Source organism: Aulonocara stuartgranti (assembly GCF_965226115.1).
Source record: "Aulonocara stuartgranti genome assembly, chromosome: 15".
In the NCBI taxonomy this organism is placed as follows: Eukaryota; Metazoa; Chordata; class Actinopteri; order Cichliformes; family Cichlidae; genus Aulonocara; species Aulonocara stuartgranti.
The window spans coordinates 42,812,215-42,837,598 of NC_138951.1; the positions used below are offsets into that span (position 1 = coordinate 42,812,215).

Genomic DNA, 25,384 nt, shown 5'->3' on the forward strand with positions numbered 1-25,384 from the left:
CAATTCCAAAACACTTTTGTGATTCAGATTTAAATTACAAAGCATAAATCTTACATAAAACCTTTTGTAATTATAAGGATAATTACATAATGTATATTAGATATAATCTAAAACAGTCTGCAGGGATTATATACAAATATTCAACTATCCCAGAATTAAACCAGGTCTAAATAAAAGAAAGGAGTGAGTGTCACAACAAAGATTAACCCTGTGGTCCTCGTACGACAGTTTGATATCAGCAAACACCGAGAGCATACACTGATAGACACCACAGCCATGCTATCATTGCAAACACTGATAACAGCATAAATCGAATTAAATCGGGACTTGATGAGACCTTTCGAGTATCACTAGAAATATTATACACAGTCGTCTCCGTACCACAGTTTGCTTTCAGTAAACACCAACAGCATGCACTGTTATCATAGCACATCCATGTTACCAGTGTATAAACGGATGGTTTAGCATATATTAGCACAGGTATCAATAAAGGACTACCGTATTAAACACTTTTACTAACCTCAGGCAGACGGACAGGCGCTCTGCAGGTGGGATTGAGCGCCTGTAATTGGTGTCTAGGCGGGCGATGCTGGGACTGACGCGGGACAGCAGGTCCTCAAACTGGGCGAGGGGAAGATATCGCTGAAATAAACGTCATCCAGGCGCAGCTCCTGGAGCAAGTGGTGAAACTCACCAAACTGCTCACGCGTCTGGAGGACCTGATGGACCCAGGTACGGCGAGGACGTCCTTAACGCCGCTGCTCTGCTCTCCACAGTAAATAGAGAAGGGAGACTCTCTCTTCAAACGCTAGCTCGACAGCTGCCATGTAGCAAAGATACCGTCCGGCACAACTTCCTCCCACATCCCTCCCACATTTCCGGTTCACGCGCGTATTTTCACACACGATGAATTCGCGTTGGACACGCGTCGAGGTGCGAATGTGCACACGTCAAATTAGGGGCGTCTGGGCCGTTTTCGCTCGCGTCTATCGTGTTCGGTGTAAACACACCGTTACAGACACAAGATAAACCAGATAACTCTGCACTGAGCTCCATCTGAAGGTTTAAGACAAGTTCAAATACGATAAAGCACAGAGGTAGCAAAAACAAGTCAGATGTCATGAAAATCAAAAACATGTCTCAATAATGAAACGAGCTGTTACACCGGAGACTCATACTGAGTCATGTCAGTGATTACTTCAGCTGTTTCCTGGAATACAGCTCCTTCCTGGAGGACTGAACGGGTGGAGGCTAGGATGGAGGAGCTCTCTGACATCCGGTGCTGACGGTCCCATCAGGGTAAAGGACGCCAGCTGACCTCAGTCAGGTGGGCTGTGTTAACAATGCTGGTTTCAGACAGTGTTCCCGGGCACATTTGGTAAGCAGCACAATCATGCTGATGAGGAATGCAGTGTGGTCCACAGGTGTCCAATAAAGGAGTGCAGCCTCGTCCCACACACACACTCTGGTGTGACGCACTGCAGACCATGGCGAAGTCTTTGTGTTGTTTATGAAGTACTCCACAGTCTTTTAAAACCTCTGCCATCTTTACCTCTAAACATCTTTACATCTTTACCCCTAACCCTACCCTAACTTATTACCAGCTGAACCGTCTTGCTTTTTCAGACATTTTTACCTTGTGCCAACTTTATTGGGACCTGCAGCAAGCATCAAATTTAGTTTAAACATTTGTTATTTCTGTTCTGTAGTGAATTGTAGTGAATCTTGCCTCATGTGACTGAAAGTCTTTAAATATTTCACATTGAAAGAACTTTTGTGGTTGTAACAGTCTTGTTTCCTCTGGGTTAAAAAATGATTCTGACTATGAAAGCTCAGCCACCGGGATCAGTCAGTTGTGTTGCCGATCGTGGACTAATAGTGATATCACACGATTCCTGCAGTAGAAGGAATTGATCGATAGATAGATAGATAGATATAGACGTCAAACCTGAGTCAGCCAGCAGGGGGCAATGCTGTCCAACTCTTCAGCATCATCATCAGCTTTTACAGAAACACAAACATCAGAGACTGCAGACTGCTCTGAAAGCAGCAGAAGGCCTTTAATCATTCAAATGTAGTCACACCATCAGAGATAACATTATTTTGACTTTATTTTGAAAGACAGGAGCAGAAACCTTTATTCATGTACACAGAGATGAATGAGAGCAGCTTTCAGGGCTCGGCGTTAGCTTTGACTTTACTGAAGGTTTCCTCTTATGCTTTGTGCTTCTGCAAACAGCAGCAGAACAAACGCCACACAAATCATCATTTAAGGGTTTTAGTTTTATTTAAGCAGCTGCTTCGAGGAAGGCCTTCAGGCTTCTACAGAGAGCTAAACCTCAGTCACATATCAGCTCAGACGCAACGTTCAGAATCAGAGAGGCTTCCACTTCTTATCCATAACTGAACCTCCAGAAACCTGACAGAGAGAAACCCAGTCAGAACCTGCCTGAGAATCTGTCTGATTTAAGTTCCTGTCTGTGATGCAGAGACAGCCACAGGGAGCTGCTCACAACTTATTTTATTTTGAAAATCTGACTGAGAACCGCAGAAAGAGCTATGTTGAAGCTGTAGTGTGTAAGTGTGAAGTACACAAGTGGGTTAAAATGAATAAAATCTTCATGTTTTCTCACAAACACTGGCCTGAAACATCAATCACTCCCTCAGTGCAGGTCTCGGTCAGTCTTCAGGTGTTTGTGATGCGTCTTTGCTGAGATGTGACTGATCAGCGATCGATCAGGCTGAATATTCATGTTTGATCAGCAGCTGGGATGCTGCAGGATTCACTTTTAAACATTTATGGGAGCTTCGTGATCGATCAAAGGTCGGGATGTTGGATCTTTAAGGCTGAAACTGATCGATTAATTATCAATAATGTAACAAAGTGAGGAGGACTGGCTGATTGATCAGTGAGCATCAGTACTGCGATTGATGAGAAGCTGCCGTGGTTAAAGAGGACTCAGGGGGGCACCGCAGAGCTGCTCAGGTCGCCCTTCAGTGGATGCACCACCACATGACCGCCAGCGAGGCCAGTACACCAATCACAGAGCTTGTTGCAGAGGAGGGGGCGGAGTTACACAGGTCAGAGTTGCAGCACTTGAAGGTAAAACTGGAAACCTGGAAGTAATTGATGATGTCACAAATCAGTGATCAGACAAAACACGCACAGCAGTAGGAGCATATTCATAATCAATACACTAATTCCTCCTTGTTAGGGTATCGATCACACTGGAGTCTGGACTCCAGAAACTTCAAGAACTGCAGGAACCTTCAGGAACCTTTAAGGCGGTTCTAAAGGAGGGTTTTGAACGTGCCAGAGGAGAAGAGTTTACAACAGCACTGCAGTTATGTGCAATGTTCCCTCTAAGCTGCGCGCGTGCGCAATTGTGCACTGCTGGCTCGGTCTCTGCGCACAGAAAAGCTGCGCACAAAAATAAATCTAACCTGAATTGAGATTAAAATTAATACTTTAACAATTCAGTTTTGCAGTGTGAGTCAGTGACTGGCTGCTCCCGTATGGGATCAGAACGATGCCACCTTATCCCAAAGTCCAGCCAATGATGCGATGCACATTCGTATATATGCAGCTAATCAACGTGGTTGACAGGCTATGACAGCGTCCTTATGTGCCGGTGTTTTAGCAAAGCGGCTGATGTGGAGTGAAGCCACGTTAATGACAACGTGTACGACCATTGGAGATGTGAGCAGGACAGACGGAACAACTGACGGACAAAGTGTGGACTTTATACCAGTTTTTAAATTGTGTTGATCGGCCGCGTAAAACCAGAGTTATGATAAAATATCTGCAATGTTTGTTTTTCTTCCTGAATACTGTCGTTGTTTATATTTACTGCAGGAAGAAACGGTAAAAACGGCGTTTTATAAGGAAAACGCTCGAAAGCCTGTGAGCAAAAACACCCCCCCCACACACACACACACACACACACACACACACACACAAAAGGCATTTAGTTGTTAAGGGAGGGGGAAGTTTTAGGAGTGACGGCGTGTTTGAGATGTGAGAGATTTGAGACGTTTAGCACAACACAAATCTTGTGTAGTCAGTGTGTAGTCAGTGTGTAGTCAGTGTGTAGTCAGTGTGTAGTTAGTGTGTAGTCAGTGTGTAGTGTAGTCAGTAGTTTTGTTGTGTGTCAGAACAATGAGGCGCCTGCTGAGTGTTACAGGTGTTACAGCAGTGATACATCTGCTGTTGTCAGGCCTGCAGGTATCAGGCTGTTGTTCTCCTTCATCTCATAGTGGACAGAAATTATTTTTGGAGCGGCACAAATAATTTGTGTGGCATCAGATTTGATGCAGAACAGCTGATTGTTCTGTAAATAGTTTGAAATGTTTGTTTAAAAAACGCCTTGGCTGCATTTTTAGGTAAACAGCTGCAAAAAACTTTGTTGTTTGCAAAACTCAGTTACTTTTTTGAAGAAGTAACTATATAATTAATTGCCCAACATTGGTCATTATTTACTGTATTTTACAGACAGAGTTACAGACTCTCTAACTGTTACGTTCCCCTGAGGGGTCTGGGCGTTGAGGGGGAAGTAACAAAAAGTGTCCAGGTCAGAAAAAGGAGACAAGGCATGAGGGTTAAATTAAGGAGTTTTATTAAAGTAGTGTGGAGATTAATTTGTTATCATATGTTACCTTATATATGAGATCAAAGTAGTTGCATTATAATATGGTATGTAGTTTTAGTTTGCATTAGACCTCTGACTTAGAAGAGTGTGAAAATCATTAGATCTGTTGGATTGACCTGTATTATGTTGAATGTCTTACATTGTTTCAAAGGAGTTGTTAGGATAATGGATGTTATTTTAATCTCACTGATATCATTTACATGCACTGTTGTAAGTTCATTATTACTTCATTAGTCTGCATCAGTTTATCAGTTTCTTAGTTTCTTAGTAAATCGGCTACAAGGTAATTCTCCACCAGCTTACTTTCTCTCTGCTTAAACTGTTGCAACATCACCACTCCACTCGAGCTGGACTGTTACATTCAGTTATGCACGTAGTCAGGCCTCACTAACGTGCACATATATACAGACTTATGTAACACACGCACGTTCCCTCACATACACACTTATTAACAAAGGGAGGTCGTCTCAGGACATCCTCTCTAGTGGACTCACAGTTTCACAAAATGCACAACAGATCACACACTTGTTTTTCTCTAAAAGTACCATCTGATGTCTATATAAGGAAGACTTTTGGGATTGTGGGGACTTGATATCATTTCCAGTAAGGTCTGTGTGACGTCATCATGAATAATATAAAAGATATGGAGAGCCGCCGCCCGGCGGAGATCTGTGGCTGTACGCTTGTCTTCCCATGCTTCTGTCTTAGAAGTGTGTAATAAAGATCACTATTCTGGCATCTACTGAGACCATGCAGTCGTTTGTCTTCTCCTCAAAACTCGAATCATGACAGTAGCTCAACTAAAAGAGACGGACAAGCCGCTATCACCATTTAAGGAAAACAAACAAAACTCAGGCATTGGTCAATAAAGTACAACCTAAGTCAAAAAGAGTGCAGCTCACTAGCTGTAACCACACTAATGGCACTCTGGCCCAGAGCTCACCTTTCCCTGGGCTTAAATACTTTAAATTACTGATGTGAGTCAGCTGTGTAACAGGGAAAGGTGGCACCTCAGGCAGAAGAGGTGGTGGGACACGCCCACACAGGCACCTTCAGGAGGAGGCCCTGCTAACCTCCACCATCCAACAAAGAACCTGTGTTTTGATTCATTGCTGTGTAGAGTTTCTTTGACAAAGTTATTTGCAAGTATAACCTCGTGTGTGTGTGTGTCTGGCGTTAGTACTTCAATTTTGTAAATAGCTGTAAATAGATTTGTCAAGTAGCTATCGTGTATTTTGTTCACCTTGTATATATCCTTCACTGCAGCAGCCTAGTAGGCGTGAGAAGCCATTTTTGTTGATTAAGTTTTCTCCTGTTTTTCATTTAGAAAGTTAGGTAAGTGAATTGTCTTTTGTTTGGTTTTCATTTTGTGTAGGAAAGCGTAGGGACCATTAGGGAGTTTTGTTTGTTATTTTTGGCATTGCTCACTGCTGAAGAAAATAAATGGCTGCTTAGCACTTTAAAAAGATATTGTTGTTGGTGTTCTTGCTTGGGTGGTGTGTGAGTGGGCCAGCTTCTTGTTGCGTTCAATACTCGCCTAGACTAAGAACGTAACATTAATTAATTGCATAACTCAGTTACTTTTTTGAACAAGTAACTATATAATTAATTGCCCAACATTGGTCATTATTAACTGTATTTTACAGACAGAGTTACAGACTCTCTAACAGACCACAGACTCATAATACAAGTCAGAGCTTTATAAATATATAAAAAAAGAAAGTTGTGTTTTCAAAATTGGAGTTGAAGTTATTTTTCCTTCCAATAGTGTTAACATGCTGCACAGGTCATCAACAAGATCTTCTTTAAATTTTCATTGTAAGTGGGCTGAAGCAGTTAATTAAAAGTAGTCTAACATAAACGCTGTAATTTGATTATTTTAATAAACATGTAACTTGGATGCTGGCGTGACCACAGTGCTCACGTCTGCTGTTGCTCACAGTGGTCCAAGTGTCGGCTCAGGGAGTTTGTGTGTTCGCTCAGACACGTGAAACATTAGAGGGAACATTGTTTATGTGATGTTATTTCTTCAGAGAAATCTCGAAGAACTGAGTTCAGATTTGTTTTTACATTTTGGATTTTGGATTGTTTGTTCAGCCACAGCTCTCTGATTTTTACAGGTTTGTGAGGAGGACTCATGAAGCATAGACTGATTATTGAAAATGTCTGTGCGGGTTCTCTGTGGCGGTCTTAATCAATGGAAGTGAAAAAAAAATGAAGATGCCTCTTTGATAAGAGGTGAAATAGCTTCATGAAACATCTGTTGAGCTGTGACTTTTTGATTATTCGAGGGTTTTTTTGCAGTGAAGTAAATCATCTGCATTTGAAGCAAAGCTTTCTTTAAACTATCAGCAGCCTCACTTTAGTGTAAAATACAGATGGTGTGTCTCAGTGACGTCCATGGATGCACAGAGTTAGCTAAACCCTCTCATGTGTTGGTCCAGACATGGGATGTCAACCTCATTTTACACTGTGGGCCGGAAGTCGACCTTAGGTGGGCCAGATCCTCTTTATTTACACATTTAATGCCTGACATATATAAATAGTTAAATTCCAACAGCATGTTTGCATGATGAAGAAAAAAAATGCTGCTCGGATTACATTTACAAAACATTTTTATAGTTAATAAGGAAAACATGGAATTTTTCTATTATTTCATGACTTTCATGAACCGTCATGGGGGAGGTTTCTATGAGTAACAATAAACCTAAAAAACTTGTGAAAATACAGTTCAAAATTTAAAAAAATCATGCCCTTCTGTACATTTTGCAAAGGCTTCATGTGGGCATCTTTGCTGTGCCTGATTTTGGCCCCCAGGCCTTATGTTTGTTACCCCTGGTCTAGACTCTGAACTGAACACTTCCTTAGCAGAAAAAGTCCTTGCAGCTAAAATGTCCCAGAAATAAAGAAATGTTAAAACTTGGACATGTCCTTAAAGGAAATATTTGCATCGGTATCCCGGCGCACCCACTGACCGATCCCACTGACTGGGATCGGTCAGTGGGTGCGCTAATGGAAACATTTTTTTGGGAAAGGTTCACTTCAGGCTTTTAATGAGCCACATGAGGTGATAACATTTGTTCTGGCGGGTTTTGAAAAATCTGCCATTTTACTGTGAAAGATGTGACTGTGCCACTGTAACACATCTGACCACCACACCATCCTGCTGGCCTCTTGATGGCTAGTCATTGATGGCTAACACTCTGTACAAACTGGAACAACTAACTCCGGACTCTCCCAAATTCATCCTGGGTAATTTCAACCACTGTTCCCCTGACAAGTCGCTTAAAGGATACCAACAGTATGTTACATGCAGCGCACGTCAGGGGAAGACTCTGGATAAAAGCTACGGCTCTGTACCAGATGCATTCAAAGCCTCCCCCCTCCCGCCTCTCGGCTCAGCAGACCACCACACCATCCTGCTGGCCCCTGCTTACAGCCCAGTCATCAAGAGGATTAAAAAGGTCACCAAAAACATCAAGCAGTGGACAGAGGAAAGTATCCTCACCCTACAAGGATGTTTCGAAGCCACTGACTGGGACAGCCTTCTTTCTCCCTCTGATGACATCGACAAATAGGTTGACACGATGACATCATACATCTCCTTCCGTGTTGACAAGATTATCCCCTCAAAAACAGTCTCCATCTACCCCAACAACAAACCCTGGATCACCAAGGAACTCAAGGAAATCCTTAATTAAAAAAACAGGACTTTCTTCACCAGCTCTGCACTGGATAAAAAGGAGGTCAACAGGGAGGTCAAGAGGGCCATAAGAACTGCTAAACTGGAGTACAAAAATACTGCTGAAAAAAAATTCACCACCCTGGCAGGGCCTCAAAACCATGGCCTCTGTGAATACTGTGGTCACCACCCCCAGAACCATCCAGGTGGAGGGCAGAAACCCCTCCTGCCTCCCTGACGACCTCAACGCTTTCTACACCAAGTTTGAGACGGACAACATGGCCCAGCTTGAGGAGTCCAGATCCTCACTCAAACCTGGCAGCTCTGCACTCACCTTCAGACTGAGGACGTGGTGAGAGCCCTCAGGAGGATCAGGGAGAGGAGCTCACCTGGCCCTGACAACATCAGCAGTCAAGTTCTGAGGCACTGTGCAGGGCAACTAGGAAGTGTGTCCTGGACTCTATTTGAACACTCAGTTGACAGTCACACCGTCCCCCAGCTGTGGAAACACTCCACAGTCATCCTCATCCCCAAAAGAAACAACACAAAGTCTCTGAATGATCTTCGTCCTGTGGCCCTCACCTTCCTGGTGATGAAGGCCATGGAGAAGATCATAAAACAGCACATCGTAAGAGCAACTGACCCCCTGATGGATCCACTCCAGTTTGCTTACTGTGCACGCAGAGGTGTCGATGATGCAAAACTCTTCATCTCGGACTCCATCCACAAACATCTGGAGCTCCCTGACTCTGCCAGACTTCTGTTTGCTGATTTCTCATCAGCGTTCAACACTCTGCAGCCTCACATCCTGGCCACTAAACTTTCCTCCCGATTTCACCTGGATGTTCAGTGGATATTGGACTTTTTGACCAACAGGACGGGTCAACAACTCTCTCTCCGGTCTCCATTCCACCTCCACTGGCTCCCCCCAGGGCTGTGTGCTCTCCCCCCTGCTCTTCATCCTCTACACTGATGACTGCAGATCCACACAGCCCAACTGTCACCTGGTTAAATATGCTGACAACACAGTTCTCCTGTCACTGCTGTCAGGCCCTCACAACACCACGGGCCCGCTCTGCAGGAGTTTGTAGAGTGGTGTGACAGCTCCAAACTTGAACTGAACGTGAGCAAAACCAAAGAGATGGTGGTGACCTTCTCGAGCAGGCAGAGGGATCTGGCTGCTTCAGTCACCACCACCATCCACGGGAAGCCAGTGGAGGTAGCTGAGGTGTACAAACACCTGAGAACCATCTTTGACAACCTCCTGAGATTCTCTGCCAACACAGAGGAGATTCTCAGAAGGTGCCACCAACGGCTATACCTCTTTAGGAAACTCAACTCCTTTTGAGTCAGCACAGCCGTCATGATGACTTTTTACTATGCCTTCCTGGAAAGCATCATGACCTTCTCCATCACCTGCTGGTTCCACTCCCTCAGCCTTCATACAGGAACAGACTGCAGCACACTGCATCAATGTGCTCTACAATCATTGGCCTGTCAGAACCCTGGCAGGTTTTCAGCCAACAGGCCCTCAGACAGGCAGCCAAAATCATCAACGACCCCTCTCACATTCTTCACCCTGCATTTCAATGGCTCCCCTCTGGGCGACGCCTCCACTGCATTTCCTGCAGGACTGAGAGGAGGAGGAGCGCCACCTTTGTCCCCAAAGCAGCTCTGCTTTTTAACTCCAGCCGATGAGGCCATTTCCCACACCCAGAAACATAAACTACTCTACACTCTTGTTATACTGCCGACACTTTACTCACTTTTAGTCACTTACAGTTATTTATTCACCTATTCAGTCACTTTAATTTTAAAACTGTGTATGTATTGTATATTCTGTGTATTTATTATCTCATTCTTATTACCTGTTTGTGCCCTGTCCTTATCTTCAACGTCATGCTGCTCTGTTGTATCTTAATTGCCCCTTGGGGATAAATAAAGGCTATCTGATTCTGATTCTGTACTGGTGTCAGTGGATGCTCTGATGGCACAAAGAGGAGCTTCATCACATCAACATCAGCAGCAGAACAGAGCGGCTCAGTCTGCGGGGGCCTCAGCACTGATGCTAGCTGTTACCATCAGAATAATGACTGGAGTTGAAAACCAACGGGTTATTCTATTCAATTCAAATACTTTATTGTCCCACAAGTGGAAATCTGTTTAGCAGCAAGGCAACAATAAGAGTGAACAAAACAATAACCACAACAACAACCACTTCCACTCTAACCCTAACATAGTTCCACTGAGGCTCAGGGGTTAAAGGTCAGAGGTACCTGGGGGAACATCTGTGCCAGCCGGCCGTACTCACAGTCCGAGTACTTCATACACTGACGGTACGTCATCCCACCTGCAGGACAGAAACATTAGAAACATGAGTAGAACCTTGGAGGTAAGAGCTGCTGGGCTGATTTGCATCCAGCTGGAGGATCAGACGTGGAGCCTCCAGACTTACAGAGGTCAGGAACAGTTCTATAGGTGAACAGGTAAAAGCAGGTGTGACTGTACCTCTCTCCCTGAGCGTGAGGCAGGCGTCGTCATAGCTACACTCTCGCTCTTTGGTGCAGCTGGCTGTGTAGTCCTTACAGCTGTAACAGCGGATGGCTGATCCTGAAACACACCACACATCTGGATTACAACATGTCCACTCAGGGCTCTGAAGGCCATCTGAGTGGGAACAATGATCAGAAACATAAAAAAGTGTTCCCTGCCTTCTAAAATGAATCAGAACCAAGACTTTCAGTCCACACTAGTTCTTCATCTGATCAACGTGAAACCAGCTCCAGCCAGGATGAGGGTCCAGGTCATTAGGGTCGTCAAATAATTACAGGTTAAATGAGCAAGAATCTTAAACACAGTCGGACTTTCAGCTCTGCAGACACTCCAAACATATTGAGTCAGGTAACAACAGGTCATCACTGACAGAGGCTGATTATTCCCATAGAGCCAGTTCCTGTCACAGTACAGCCTTTCTGTTAATGAAACGTTAACTGTAGACTCTACATGGACCTACAGCCTCCTCACACCTGACCGCAACATCTGTGGTCACATCTGCAGTTTTATCCCATCAATCACCTGAACCCGTTAACCAGACTCAGACCGATTCACCATCTGCCAAATGACTCTGACTGTATCGGAACTCGGGCTCCACGTCAGACCCCAGTTTACTCAGAACAATCAGACCCTGGATATGCATACATCACGACTTCCATTCCTTAACTTTCTGTTATCTGCAGTCAGAGAGCAGTGCCCTAGTTTAAAACCAACAAGAGTGTACGAATAACTGTTTCCACGTGGGACTCGAACTACAGTTTGGAAAAAGAGAAAAACGTCATCTTTTCTAAAGCTTCATGAACAAAAAGCCACATTTAATCTGAAGCTCTTCTTTTCAGCCCACAGTATCCTCATAAATGTGCAAAACCTTATTTCTTTATAACCATTTTCATTAGTTATGATTTAAACCAACAGCTAGCAGCCGCACCCATCACCCGTCCCACTCACTGTGAATGCTTCCTATTCAGCACTTTCAGTATCGTTCAGATACACAGGGACTGTTGAGCTTTTGTATTCAGTTTCATTTACACAGCAGTAAATCACAACAGCAGTCTCTTCAAGGCTCTCTCTGTTTTACAGTAAAGACCCTATGTTTATAAGTATATATGTATATGTTTAAGTATATGTATATAAAGTCTACAGAGTCAGACATGTGAATGAATCAAACATACCCAGTCCGATCAGAGTGCAGCAGATCACCAGACAGATCCCCAGGGTGCTCTTCATTTTCATCTCTGCACAGCTCACAAACTCATCTGTCAGAATAACAGAGCAGGTCCACGGCTCATCCAGCAGCAGCTCTGATGATGATGATCAGGAGGAGGAGCGATGACTGACTCTCATCAAGGCTGAGTGTAGCTCAGAGGCCACACCCACTGGATGGAGCCTGTGCCATCATCTTATAAACAATCACATGCATTATTTCCATGGGTCTGCGGTCTGCAGTCACCATGAACACAGGCGTGTCCTCAGTACCAGCAGTCACAGAACCTCTAGTGTCAAACGTTCGGTCCGTTTCTTTGGTGAGTTTGTTCCACTGCAATGTTCAAACTGACACGTTCAGCAGGAAGTTTACAGTTTGCAGTTTCTGTGGTGTTCGTACAAACCAAAGAATGAAAACAGAGAGGTGAAAGCACCAAAGGATTACTGTCTCTCTGTGGGAGCCGTGGTCAGAGGTGGGCGAGGAGACATGACTTACACCAACTTTCTGCTTGACCTTTCACATTTAACCTTGAATCAACTCAAACTGCTCGACCGTCTCCACGAAGCTTTCGTGGTTCAAACCTTTAACATATATCAGGGGGTGCATAATATCATATCAGGCCTCACGGAATAAAAATAATAAACTAGAACAGTTAAAATTAGAAAAAATGATCCACGATTTGGACGCCAACAATGCAAGGGCTCCCTCTTTAGATAAGTACAACACTATTTGTGCATTAAAATATAAACTAAATCAAATACTAACCAGCAACATTAATAGAGCGTTCACCTTTGTAAGACAGAAGTACTTTGAATTTGGGGACAAGCCACATAAGTTGTTAGCTAGACAGCTAAAGAAGTTAAAAAATGACAGAATGATTCACAAAATTAGATCACGCAATGGAAACCTGGTTACATCACATAAAGACATTAATGATAACTTTAGGCAGTTTTATCAATCTCTCTATACTTCTCATTCCACTGCAGGGCCTAAAGATATGCAGGACTTTTTAGATAAGTGTGATCTCCCTGTGTTAGATCAGGTGGATCGCAAGATTTTGAATGCCAGGATTACAACTGAAGAAATTATTAAATCTATTGGTTTATTAAAAAATGGTATGCATCCAGGCTGGGACAAGATTTTATTTCCTGGATAAAATTACTCTACAAGAATCCCACAGCCAGAATCCTTACAAACCAAACATTATCCACTCAGTTTAAGCTCAGCAGAGGGACACGTCAGGCATGTGTTCTTAGTCCTGTTCGCTCTGGAACCCCTGGCACAGACGATTCGTACTCACCCTGATATACGTGGCTATGACACAGCATATACTTCTAATACTATATCGCTCTATGCTGATGACATTTTACTATACATAACAAAACCCCAAACCTCCGTCCCGGCAGCCCTCTCCGTTATTGACAAATTTGGCACCTTCGCCGGTTACAAGATCAACTGGAAAAAAAGTGAAGTATTGCCCATCAAATTGGAAAGCAATGAGTGGTTTGCATCTCTCCCATTTAAAATAACTTGTGAAAAAATTACATATCTGGGCATCACAATAACAAGAAAATATATTTTCTTAGTGAAAGAAAACTTTCTCCCTCTACTGGAGAAGCTAAAAAACAACATCCAGTTTTGGAGGACACTCCCTATCTCCTTGATAGGAAGAGTGAACTCAGAATGGTATTTCTCCCGCAATATCTGTATTTGGTCCAAAATATCCCAATTTTCCTGCCCAAATCTTTCTTCAACAAGCTGGATGCCATTATTATGCCGTTTAAATGGAACTACAAAACACATAGAATAAAAAAAGAACATCTATGTAAACACGGATCCCTTGGTGGACTTGCACTACCTAACTTTATGCATTATTATTGGGCATCAAATTTAAGAATAATTTACCTCTTACTGGATGATACAGCGTTACTCCCCCATGTTCTGCAGATGGAGCGGGAGGACTGCCTTCCTTACTGTGTTGGTGGAATATTACTTTCTCCTACTCCCTTGACAAGTGCACACTATAACTATAACCCAGTGATCCATACCACAGTGCGAATTTGGAAACAAATAATTAAGCACTTTAAACTGAAATCATTATCAATGAGTATGCCTGTTACAGCTAACCCCTCTTTCCTTCCATCATGTGCAGACGGAGCCTTCAACGTGTGGCAGGAACTGGGAATTCGTAAATTAAAAGACATACTCAAATGACACCTTCATGTCATTTCAACAATTAATAGATAGATTTGGACTACCGTGCAGCCATTTTTTTTAGATATCTTCAACTACGAAATTATATCCGCACACATCTGCCGCAGTTTGAAAGCATGTCGTCTGACACCTTGGATAGATGCCTTAGTGATAGCCGGGGGTTCGAACAGAGTCTCATTATTCTATAACTCAGTACAGGAGATGAGTACACCTTCAACTCACTCAATTAAAGAGGAGTGGGAAAAGGAATTTGGGATTTCCGTATCGGAAGATTTTTGGCAGGAGGTCTTACGCAACATAAATACGCTTTTTATTAATTCCCGTCACTCTTTAATTCAGTATAAAATTGTACACAGGTTACATTGCTCAAGGGAAAGACTTCACAAAATGTACCCAGACTGCTCTCCTCTCTGCGAAAAACGTATGACACATTATGGAAATCTGTTAGATAGTTTTGCACTTTGTCCAAGGCTTCAGGGTTTTTGGTGTGACATTTTTACTTACCTCTCTAATATTTTTAAAAACAAGATTGAGCCAAATCCAACAGTAATTATCTTCGGGATCTCCAAAGAAACACAAAGTTTACAACATTCTCAAAAAAGGTGTCAAGAACCGAAGTTCAACACACAAGCTGGACCCAGGAGCAGAACACACACACAGCGGTACGAGAGAAAAAATAAACTTTATTATAACTGAGAGTGTCCCGGGAGAGTAGAAGGGAGAAAACGCACGGAACCAGAGAAACCGAGGGACCGGGAGAAGAATCGCGCAGGAAACGCCGAGAGCGGGACCGTGGGAGGCTGAAACAGAAAAAGAAAAAAGGATTATTGGGGTGCGGGTAAACCGGCAGCATACGAGGGGAGGTAGTGTACGCGTCTTACGATGATAGCGGGGCCAAGGGAACCGGAGGGAGGGGTGAGGGTCCGTGGGGAGAAGCTCCAGAAAGGGCGAGGCGGCTGGGGTTGATCGTGATCCAAATTCTGGACAGGCAGGTGGACAGGCTGGTGACTCAAAACACGCCGAGCAGTGATCTGGGTATACAAGGCAGAGTTAGTACTAGTTCACACGGATAGGATTGCCTAAGGACTTTCCCGTAGGTGTGCGTTACCGCTGAAGGACGATTACGGACTGGCGTGGAGCAGCAGGCTGGGCAGGATTAAATGGTCCACCTGGTGATCGCCTGGGATGGGATGCAGGTGTGGAGTCAGCGGCCACGCCCACGGGAGTGGGCATCCCATCAGCACCTCAGACGCCGGGCCGCGGACCATGACAGTACCCCCCCCTCAAGAGTCGCCCCCAGGCGACAGGCCGGGACCCCGCCTGCGGAGAGAAGCATGGAAAGCAGAGATGAGGCGAGGGTCCAGAACGAAGGAGCGCGGGACCCAGAGGCGGTCCTCGGGGCCGTACCCCTCCCAATCCACGAGATACTGCCAGCCGCGCCCGCGCCGGCGCGCATCCAGGATACGCCGGACCGCATAGGCCGGATGGCCGCCGACGAGCCGGGCGGGAGGAGGGGGCGCGGAAAGAGGGCACAGGGGGCTGAGGCGGACTGGTTTAAGCTGAGACACATGGAACGTGGGGTGCACACGCCGGGAGGCTGGAAGCCGAAGCCTGACCGCCACCGGGTTGATGACTCGGCCCACCTCGTATGGCCCGATGAAACGGGGAGCCAGTTTGCGGGACGTGCCCCGGAGTGGGATGTTCCCAGCAGCCAACCAAACCTTCTGTCCCGGCTGGTAGTCAGGGGCTGGGGCGCGGCGACGATCGGCGTAGTGCGCATGTCGTTCCTTCGCACGCAGGAGGGCGCTGCGAACGCTGCGCCATACACGTTGGCAGCGCCGAAGGTGGTGTGGAGCCGACGGGACGGAGAGAGTCAAGTCCTCTTCAGGGAAGAGCGGAGGCTGATATCCGAGAGACGCCTCGAAAGGTGATAGACCGGTGGAGGACGAGGTTAGAGTGTTGTGGGCGTACTCCACCCAGGGCAGGTAGGTAACCCAAGAGGAGGGGTTTTGACTGGCCACGCACCGTAGCATAGTCTCCAGTTCTTGATTGAGACGTTCAGTCTGTCCGTTGGATTGCGGGTGGAAGCCGGAGCTTAGGTTAACCTTGGCGCCGAGAGCGGAACAGAAGGTCTTCCACACCTGTGAGGTGAACTGGGGACCTCGATCGGAGACAATTTCCAAGGGGATTCCGTGGAGCCTGAACACATTAGCAACCAACGACTGGGCAGTCTCAGCGGCTGAGGGCAGCTTGGCTAGCGGGATGAAGTGAGCGGCCTTGGAAAACCGATCTACAACGGTGAGAATGACACGCTTTCCGGACGAGGCAGGGAGACCGGTAACAAAGTCGAGGGAGATGTGAGACCAGGGCCGGTGGGGTGTAGTGAGCGGGTGGAGCTGGCCTGCGGGGCGCTGGGTGGATGACTTATTACGGGTGCAGATGGCACAGGCAGACACATAGTCCCTCACGTCCCTTATTAGCGTTTTCCACCAAAAATGTTTCTTGAGGAGGTGCGTCGTTCTGTTCACGCCTGGGTGGCACGTGAATCGTGCTGTGTGGATCCAGTGGATGACAGCTCCACGGGCGGCAGCAGGAACGAAGCGCCGTCCGGGTGGTCCGGTCCCTGGATCGGGGTCTCCCGGGAAAGCTCGGCGAATGGTCTCCTCTATTTCCCAGGTGAGGGCGCCCACCACGCAGGTGGCGGGTAGGATGGTGGCGGGGGGAGTCGCTTCGCTGTCGGAGGAGTACTGACGGGAGAGCGCATCGGGCTTGGTGTTCCGCGATCCTGGACGATAGGAGAGCGTGAAGTTGAAGCGGGCGAAGAATAGGGACCAGCGAGCTTGGCGTGGATTCAACCTCTTGGCGGTTCTCAGGTACAGGAGGTTCTTATGGTCTGTCCAGATGAGGAAGGGCTGAGCGGCCCCCTCCAGCCAGTGGCGCCATTCCTCTAAAGCGAGTTTAACGGCTAGCAGTTCCCTGTCGCCGATGTCATAATTCTTCTCTGCGGGGGTGAGTCGGCGTGAGAAGAAGGCGCATGGCCGGAGCTTATTCAGAGGCCCAGACCGCTGGGAGAGAACCGCTCCCACTCCCGCATCAGACGCGTCAACTTCTACAACAAACTGCTTAGCAGCGTCTGGGTGGGTTAGGATGGGTGTGGAAGTGAATAACCGTTTTAACTTAGCGAAGGCTGCGTGGGCTTCAGGGGACCAGGTGAAGGGCACTTTGGGTGAGGTGAGCTGGGTGAGCGGCGCTGCCACCTGGCTGTAGTTCCGGATGAAGCGGCGGTAAAAGTTCGCAAACCCCAGGAAGCTCTGAAGCTTCTTCCGTGACTCCGGAACCGGCCATTCCAACACTGCCTTGACTTTCACCGGGTCGGTCTTCACCTGCCCACCTGCTAGAATGTAGCCCAAGAAGGAGATGGATGAAACGTGGAACTCACATTTTTCCGCCTTGACGTACAACCTGTTTTCGAGCAGCCGTTGTAGTACGCTTCTCACATGGATGTGATGTTCTTCGGGTGTTTTGGAAAAGATCAGAATGTCATCTAGGTATACGAAAACAAACACATTTAGGAAGTCCCGTAACACGTCGTTGACTAGAGCTTGAAAAACCGCCGGGGCGTTGGTTAGTCCAAACGGCATCACCAGATATTCGAAATGCCCCAGTGGGGTGTTGAAGGCGGTCTTCCACTCATCACCCTCACGTATTCGAACCAGGTGATAGGCGTTCCGCAGATCCAGCTTGGTGAAGACTGTGGCTTCCTGGAGTGAGTCAAAAATAGAATTAATTAGTGGGAGGGGATATTTATTCTTGATGGTGATGTCGTTAAGACCCCGGTAATCGATGCAGGGGCGAAGCGTCCCGTCCTTCTTTCCCACAAAGAAAAAACCCGCAGCGACAGGGGAGGACGACGGCCTGATTCGTCCTGCCGCTAGCGACTCCTGGATGTAATTCTCCATGGTTTCTCTTTCGGGGCGAGACAGGTTATACAGTCTGCTAGAGGGCAGCGAAGCTCCCGGGAGTAAATCAATGGCACAGTCATAAGGACGGTGAGGAGGTAGTGAGAGCGCCTCGTCCTTACTGAACACCTGCCGAAGATCGTGATATTCGGGGGGCACGGAAGAGAGGTCCGGTGCGGGTGGCGGGGTTGAATTTCGTTTCGTTGAGGCGGAGGGAACGGCCGACCCCAAACAGTTCGCCAGACAGAACACACTCCAGCTCGCGATCCTCTTTCCGGCCCAATCGATGCGAGGGTTATGTTTCTGTAGCCAGGGGTAACCTAAGATAAGCGGGGTGTCAGGAGCGGGAAAAGTGAAAAAGGAAAGCTGCTCCTGGTGATTCCCTGATGTGACTAACTGTACGGGTGCAGTTTGGTGGGTGATATAAGCAAACACTTGATTATTCAACGTGGACGCAGGGATGGGCGGCTCGAGTGGCGTGAGGGACACAGCTAATTTCTTAGCCAGTCTCTCATCCATAAGATTCTGTTCCGCCCCGGAGTCTACCAGCGCGGAGCATGTAAAGGTCTGGTTATTAGTTACGAGGGTAACGGACAGTAATAATCGGGGTCTAGTAGTGCTTAACGTGCTGCCCACCCGTATCCCCGGACTTACCGGTGGGCCGGGTCGTTTGGGCGGACCGGGCAGACAGCGATGCGGTGACCGGGCCTCCCACAGTACAGGCATTCTCCAGCCCGAAATCGGCGTTCCCTCTCCTCCGGAGAAAGCCGAGAGCGTCCGATCTGCATGGGTTCGGGCGGGGGAGGCGACGGAGAGCGCGCACACGCAGCCGTGGGCGTGGGCGGAGAAACACTGATCCCGGGGCGCAATACGGAGCCCATAGGTTTAAGCCGCCGCTCGGCATCCCTCTCCCGCAGGCGATCCTACGGGCGAGGGAAGCCAATTCTTCGAAGGATTTAGTCTCTTCGTGAAAAGCTAGTTGGTCCTTCATCTGGTCGGTTAGTGACCGTAAAAAAAACCCCACGGAGAGCTGAATCGGGCCAACCCACGGCGACCGCTCTGGTACGAAACTCGACTAGGTACTCCGCGATACTGCGCCGCCCCTGACGGAGCCCCAGCAACTTCTGTGTGGCGTCATCTTCCGAGACCGGAGGGGAGAACGTAGCCCGGAACTCCTCCAGGAAATCATCGTAATCGCAATCACGAATGGAGTGAGATGTTAAATAGGCCTCAGCCCACGTTAAAGCACGTCCCCGTAATAAACCTACAAAATAGGAGATTTTAGCTGCATCCGTGGGGAAGGCGTGTGGCGTGCGGCTGAAGAACAGGGAGCATTGAAAAAGGAACCCCCCACACAGGTCTAACTCCCCGTGGAAGGGCTCCAAAGGCGGAGGCGAAACGCCGTGGGGCACGGGATCGGGCGGCTTGGTTCGCAGCTGTTCCCGAGTGTCACTGAGCTCTTGGTAGCGGTCCTGGAGCGATTGAAGCTGCTGGTCGTGGCGACCGAGAATAGTGCCCTGCTTATTAATGGCGGAGCGGAGTGGATCTGCTGGGTCCATACTGGCCAGTCCGTACTGTCAAGAACCGAAGTTCAACACACAAGCTGGACCCAGGAGCAGAACACACACACAGCGGTACGAGAGAAAAAATAAACTTTATTATAACTGAGAGTGTCCCGGGAGAGTAGAAGGGAGAAAACGCACGGAACCAGAGAAACCGAGGGACCGGGAGAAGAATCGCGCAGGAAACGCCGAGAGCGGGACCGTGGGAGGCTGAAACAGAAAAAGAAAAAAGGATTATTGGGGTGCGGGTAAACCGGCAGCATACGAGGGGAGGTAGTGTACGCGTCTTACGATGATAGCGGGGCCAAGGGAACCGGAGGGAGGGGTGAGGGTCCGTGGGGAGAAGCTCCAGAAAGGGCGAGGCGGCTGGGGTTGATCGTGATCCAAATTCTGGACAGGCAGGTGGACAGGCTGGTGACTCAAAACACGCCGAGCAGTGATCTGGGTATACAAGGCAGAGTTAGTACTAGTTCACACGGATAGGATTGCCTAAGGACTTTCCCGTAGGTGTGCGTTACCGCTGAAGGACGATTACGGACTGGCGTGGAGCAGCAGGCTGGGCAGGATTAAATGGTCCACCTGGTGATCGCCTGGGATGGGATGCAGGTGTGGAGTCAGCGGCCACGCCCATGGGAGTGGGCATCCCATCAGCACCTCAGACGCCGGGCCGCGGACCATGACAAAAGGTTTATGTCATATGCATTGATCATCGCAAAGAAACTGATCCTGCAGCTTTGGAAAGGCAAAGAGGTTCCTGTGTTAAAGATGTGGCTTGCAGAACTTACAAATACTCTTCACCTTGAAAAAATAAGATATACCATGAATGGCAATGTGAAAGATTTTGAACTAATCTGGCACCCTTTACTTGCATATCTTGGGAAAATTTAAATTTTTGGCAGTTGGGGGATCGGGGCCCATAGAGGGTGTTGGGTTTTTTTTCTTTTGTTTGTTTTGTCTTGTTTTGTTTAGAGAAAAAGGGGGCATAAGTTCTATTAATTTGTAACAACTGTGATACTTGCTTCTAATAAAAGACATTTGAAACAAACCTTTAACATATATAATGATTGCTGTGAAACTTTAAAATCAAAAACTTTTCAAGATGTTTCTGAAAAACGATCCGTTGAAATCTGAGGGAAAGTTTGAAACTGAATATCTGAAAAACTATCAAAGATAAAAGCCTGAAACTTCACTGCTCTTTCTCGTCATCAGAATAATTCAGGATCTGTGATTTGGGACGTCTCTGAGCAAAGGGCTTTGATCAGTGGTTGTTGACAATTGTTGACAATTCAGATTTTGACTGATTCTGATGAAAACTCCAGGCTGTTATTTCTAGGGTGTTTTAGATATTCTTGTGCAGACATTTTCAAACTAATGACCTGAAAGTAGGTCGATGGACTGTTTTTCAAGGACACACATCTAGAAGTTTTTGATGTATGAAGCTAAAATTTCACAACACAAATTAGTTCTGTGAAAATCTTATGGAACAACGTCAAGCCTGAAATGTTTTAAAATGTACTGATTTCAGGAAGAATGACCACCTGGACAAACCTCAGGTCATAAATCAGGGGACTAGATCTCATGAATATTTTACAGCCTGTCTGAGAGCTCAGAGCTGGATGTGGAGTCTCTACAGAGTAACAGCATCTCAAAATGGCCTTAAAGCTCATGTTGTCATGTTTCTTTGACCAATCAAAACCACGGTCTGAGACACATACCAGATAAGAGTAACTTTCATGCCCCCCCTCCCCCCCCACAGGGAGAGCACAGAGAGGCCAACCTGTCATCAGTGTTTGAATGCCGCAGAAACGTTGTTTTTTTAAATAGTGCCTTTTCCTTCATCAGCTCATCAACTCTAGTAAATTGAAAACATTATGAAAGAAAGCAGCTTCACAGATGTTCAGGATCAACTCTGATGATGCCTTTGTCTCCTCCTCAGCCTCAACTACACACTCTAGACCAGGGGTCCCCAATCCCAGTCCACGAGGGCCGGTGTCCCTGCAGGTTTTAGATGTGTCCTTGATCCATCACAGCTGATTTAAATGGATAAATTACCTTCTCAACATGTCTTGAAATTCTCCAGAGGCCTGGTAATGAACTAATCATGTGATTCAGGTGTGTTGACCCAGGGTGAGATCTAAAACCTGCAGGGACACCGGCTTTCGTGGACTGGGATTGGGGACCCCTGGTCTAGACTCTCGGTAGGAGTTAAATAAGAGTGTCGCTGCACGGCCCTCGGGGCTGATGTGATGGTGGCGTTCGATGACAGTCGTTTAACTCAGAGTGGCAGAAGAAGAAAAGCTCAGTGTTGGTACTCGAACACTCCAGAAACAAACAACAAGCTTCATTGAAAGAGAAACAAAGAGGAGAGGAGGTCAGCGGGCAGCAGAGACAGAGAACAACAGCCAGTTCATGGCCTGGCCACAGCAGCTGCTTTGTTCTCCAGCATCAGGCCATCAGCCCCTCATTGAGCATTCATGTCAATCAGCTGCTCCACCCGCAGAGCAAACACGCTGCTGGACAGGTCCAACAAGGTTCAAGAACACAATGGAGAAATGCACCAAGCCCCCAGTATGTCAGTCCTTCATATACGTTCCACAGACACATGTGCTCAACACTGATACCAGATATGTCCCATGATGCTTTGGGTTTTAGACCAGGTGCAGAGCTTTAGTAACACACGATCAAAAACAAGGAAAACACCATAAAAATGCAGAGTAATTGATTTCCACATTTTTAGGGTTGTTGTTTTTGTTCTGTATAGCCAACACTGAAAACATTGTCATCTTTTCACATTTCCTCTTTAGTTAACCCGTCAGTCTAAGTTTGCTCTTAATCATCATCTTCCTCTACCTCTGATGTAACCGTCCGCACTGTATCTCTGATTCTACTCTTTTATATATCGATTTCATCACCTCTTTATTTATTCTCGTTTACTGCTCACTTCATCTCTCACCCTGCTCCAAATCATTGATCCTGATAAATTGTGTTGGCACCCTCTGGTGGTCACAGTCTGCAGCAGCAGCCTTCTGTGGTCAGCTGACTCTGAAGTCTGAACCAATTAAATCAGAGGAAGACTGAAGCAAACTGTTTCTCTGATGATGAGAACAGTGGAGGTAAGTGCTGTGTGACGGACTTTCCACCATGTTATATGGACCAACCTTTGACCTCCCCAAAGGAGGACTTTTGAGGATTTGCATTTTTCCCCTCTCAATATTAAACACCTTCATTTTGTGTTTACTTGTGTTATCTTTTCTAACACTTAAATTTGTCTGACGATCTAAAACCTTTAAGTGTGGCAAACACAAAAAGAGGACGTCAGGAAGGGGGCGAACACTTTTTCACACCACTGTAACTCAAAGGATGAACCAACAGCCAGTCTGTGAGACACAGAGGGATATGTAGAGTTGGATATCTTGAGACCGGTCTTGCTGTCTCAGATTGACATAGTGGTCGGGAGATTTGGAGTCAACAGTATCCATGAACGTAACGTTCGATAATGTGCCATGCGCAGAAGCATCAGCTCTAAGAGCCGTGCTTACAGAGCGCTTTGTAGTGAATCAGAAGAGTCGACTCCCATTGAGCAAGAGCCGCTCCTCACTTAATTTCCTTTGGCTGCTCAGCTCTCACACAGTGGCTCAGCTATGCTCCAATCCCTCCATATTGTGGCCAATCACATGTGAGGATATAGGATAATATCATTATGTGAAAAACAGAGAGGGTGAGAGACGCGACAGTCAAGTGGAGCATACGTCTGTCCTCTCAGTGAGTGATTGAGACAGTAGACAGCGGTGAGGAGGGCTGTGCCAGTGCAAAAACACATAAATATGCCCGACACCCGTAAACGAAGCAGCATCTGGCTGCAGTTTAAAGACTTTTTTGTCTCCGCCTCAGTCTTGGTCTTGTCTCAACTTTGTTTTAGTCTTGACTCGGTCTGTCTTGGTCTCGATACCCTCTGGTCTTGGTATTGTCTTGGTCTTGGTTTAGGCGATCTTGACTACAAGTCTAGGAATATGTTTGGTGTCTCTGGAGACTTCATACGTTCTCCAGGTTAATCTGATTTGATTATTGAGAGATAAGCAAGATGGCGCCAGTGTGTACGGCAAGCCGTCTCCGCTCCTCCGAGTTCCTGTTGTTGTTAGCTGTTTTATTTTCCTTGTTTTCTGGATGGAACCACATTAATTGTTTATGACCGTCAAACGCTGCTGGATCTCCGACCTCTGAAACATTTCCGACCTTTGAAACATCAACCAGCATATCCACTTTTGAAATTGGGAAGCAACATTCCGTCTCCAATAGACACGACTACTGGCATTTATTGCCTGCCTTTTTTCCCCCCTGCCAAGAAACGGCCCAGACGACGGGGAAAACGGAGCGGCATCCGGATTCGCATCAAAACTTATTTGAAACTACATGGTGTAACCAACTACTACGCCATTTCGGATATCCTCCAACCCCTATCCTCTCTCCATGACCAGCACACCATCAGATTACTCCGCCATCGATGGATCCGACAACTCGCTAATTCGGAACTACCAATCGTCCACCAACCCACTAGAAGCTGGATACGGGCGCGTGGTGGTGGCGTGAACCACAGCAACCTACGTCCGCTGAGGCGTGCTCCAAATAGCGATGAGATGACTACGATCAAGATGGCTGTGCTGAACATTAGATCGCTGGCGAACAAGTCTTTCGTTCTGAATGATTTTTTTCTCTCCTCCGAGCGAGACTTTCTATTCCTGACAGAAACCTGGATCCGACCTGGTGAGTCTGTCTCCCTATCGGAATTTCTTCCACCAGAATGTACTTTTGTCAGTACTCCTAGGACTTCGGGCAGAGGGGGAGGGCTAGTCACGGCTTTTAAAAACAAATTCCGTGTGCGACAGCTTCCCCCAGCCATATTTTCTAGCTTTGAGGTGCAGTTACTTGAGTTGAACTGCTCCTCCCCGATCCTCTGTGCGGTGGTATATCGCCCACCAAAAGTCAATAAGGATTTTATTCATGAGTTCGCTGACTTTTTAGGAAACCTCTTGGTTAATTATGACTGTACTCTCATTACTGGTGATTTCAATATTCATGTCTGTTGTGAGTTGGACCCACTGGTCAAGGACTTTCTTGCTCTTATAGACTCTTTTAACCTTACTCAGTGGGTCAGTAAACCAACCCATATTAAAGGCCACACGCTTGATTTGGTACTATCCTACGGTTTGGACATTTGCATTACGGACATTTATAATCCTGGGATATCGGACCATTTCCCGGTTTTGTTTAATGTCAATGTGTGCAACATGGAGCTGAAACGTGAGGGTCCTGTGCAAAATATACGCATGATTAACTCAGAGACTATTGCTCAGTTTTCTATGGCTCTGACCAACACTGCCTTCTGCGAAATTAACTGGGATACAGCTACACCGGTTAATGATCTCGCTAACTCCTTCGTCGCCACCTGTACTTCTATTTTAGACACTGTAGCTCCCTTAAAGACCAAACGCCTTAAACCATTCCGTCAACCGTGGATGAATGACTATACTCGTACCCTCCGACGTGAATGCCGCCAAGCGGAG

The 25,384-nt window shown here is 46.6% G+C and overlaps 1 protein-coding gene and 2 long non-coding RNA genes across 5 annotated transcripts; all 3 read right to left on the reverse strand.

Moving 5' to 3' along the window:
* Positions 1-2,036: 2,036 nt before the first annotated feature.
* On the reverse strand, positions 2,037-12,212 carry cd59a (CD59 molecule (CD59 blood group) a). Its single transcript, XM_082506055.1, has 4 exons — positions 12,057-12,212; positions 10,840-10,941; positions 10,608-10,681; positions 2,037-3,117 (listed from the first exon to the last, which is right to left on the reverse strand). Exons 1-4 carry the CDS (start codon positions 12,115-12,117, stop codon positions 2,995-2,997), a joined length of 360 nt encoding a protein of 119 aa, XP_082362181.1. The 5' UTR covers positions 12,118-12,212; the 3' UTR covers positions 2,037-2,994.
* Positions 12,213-14,965: 2,753 nt separating this feature from the next.
* LOC309689647 lies at positions 14,966-15,746 on the reverse strand. Of its 2 annotated transcripts, XR_014271484.1 has the most exons (3): positions 15,411-15,678; positions 15,184-15,333; positions 14,966-15,102 (listed from the first exon to the last, which is right to left on the reverse strand). It is a non-coding gene; the product is annotated as an uncharacterized lncRNA (long non-coding RNA). The 2 variants fall into 2 exon arrangements; XR_014271483.1 differs by having other exon boundaries at positions 14,966-15,333; positions 15,411-15,746.
* Positions 15,747-19,896: 4,150 nt separating this feature from the next.
* LOC309689659 lies at positions 19,897-20,728 on the reverse strand. Of its 2 annotated transcripts, XR_014271492.1 has the most exons (3): positions 20,342-20,710; positions 20,115-20,264; positions 19,897-20,033 (listed from the first exon to the last, which is right to left on the reverse strand). It is a non-coding gene; the product is annotated as an uncharacterized lncRNA (long non-coding RNA). The 2 variants fall into 2 exon arrangements; XR_014271491.1 differs by having other exon boundaries at positions 19,897-20,264; positions 20,342-20,728.
* Between the last annotated feature and the right edge of the window lie 4,656 nt (positions 20,729-25,384).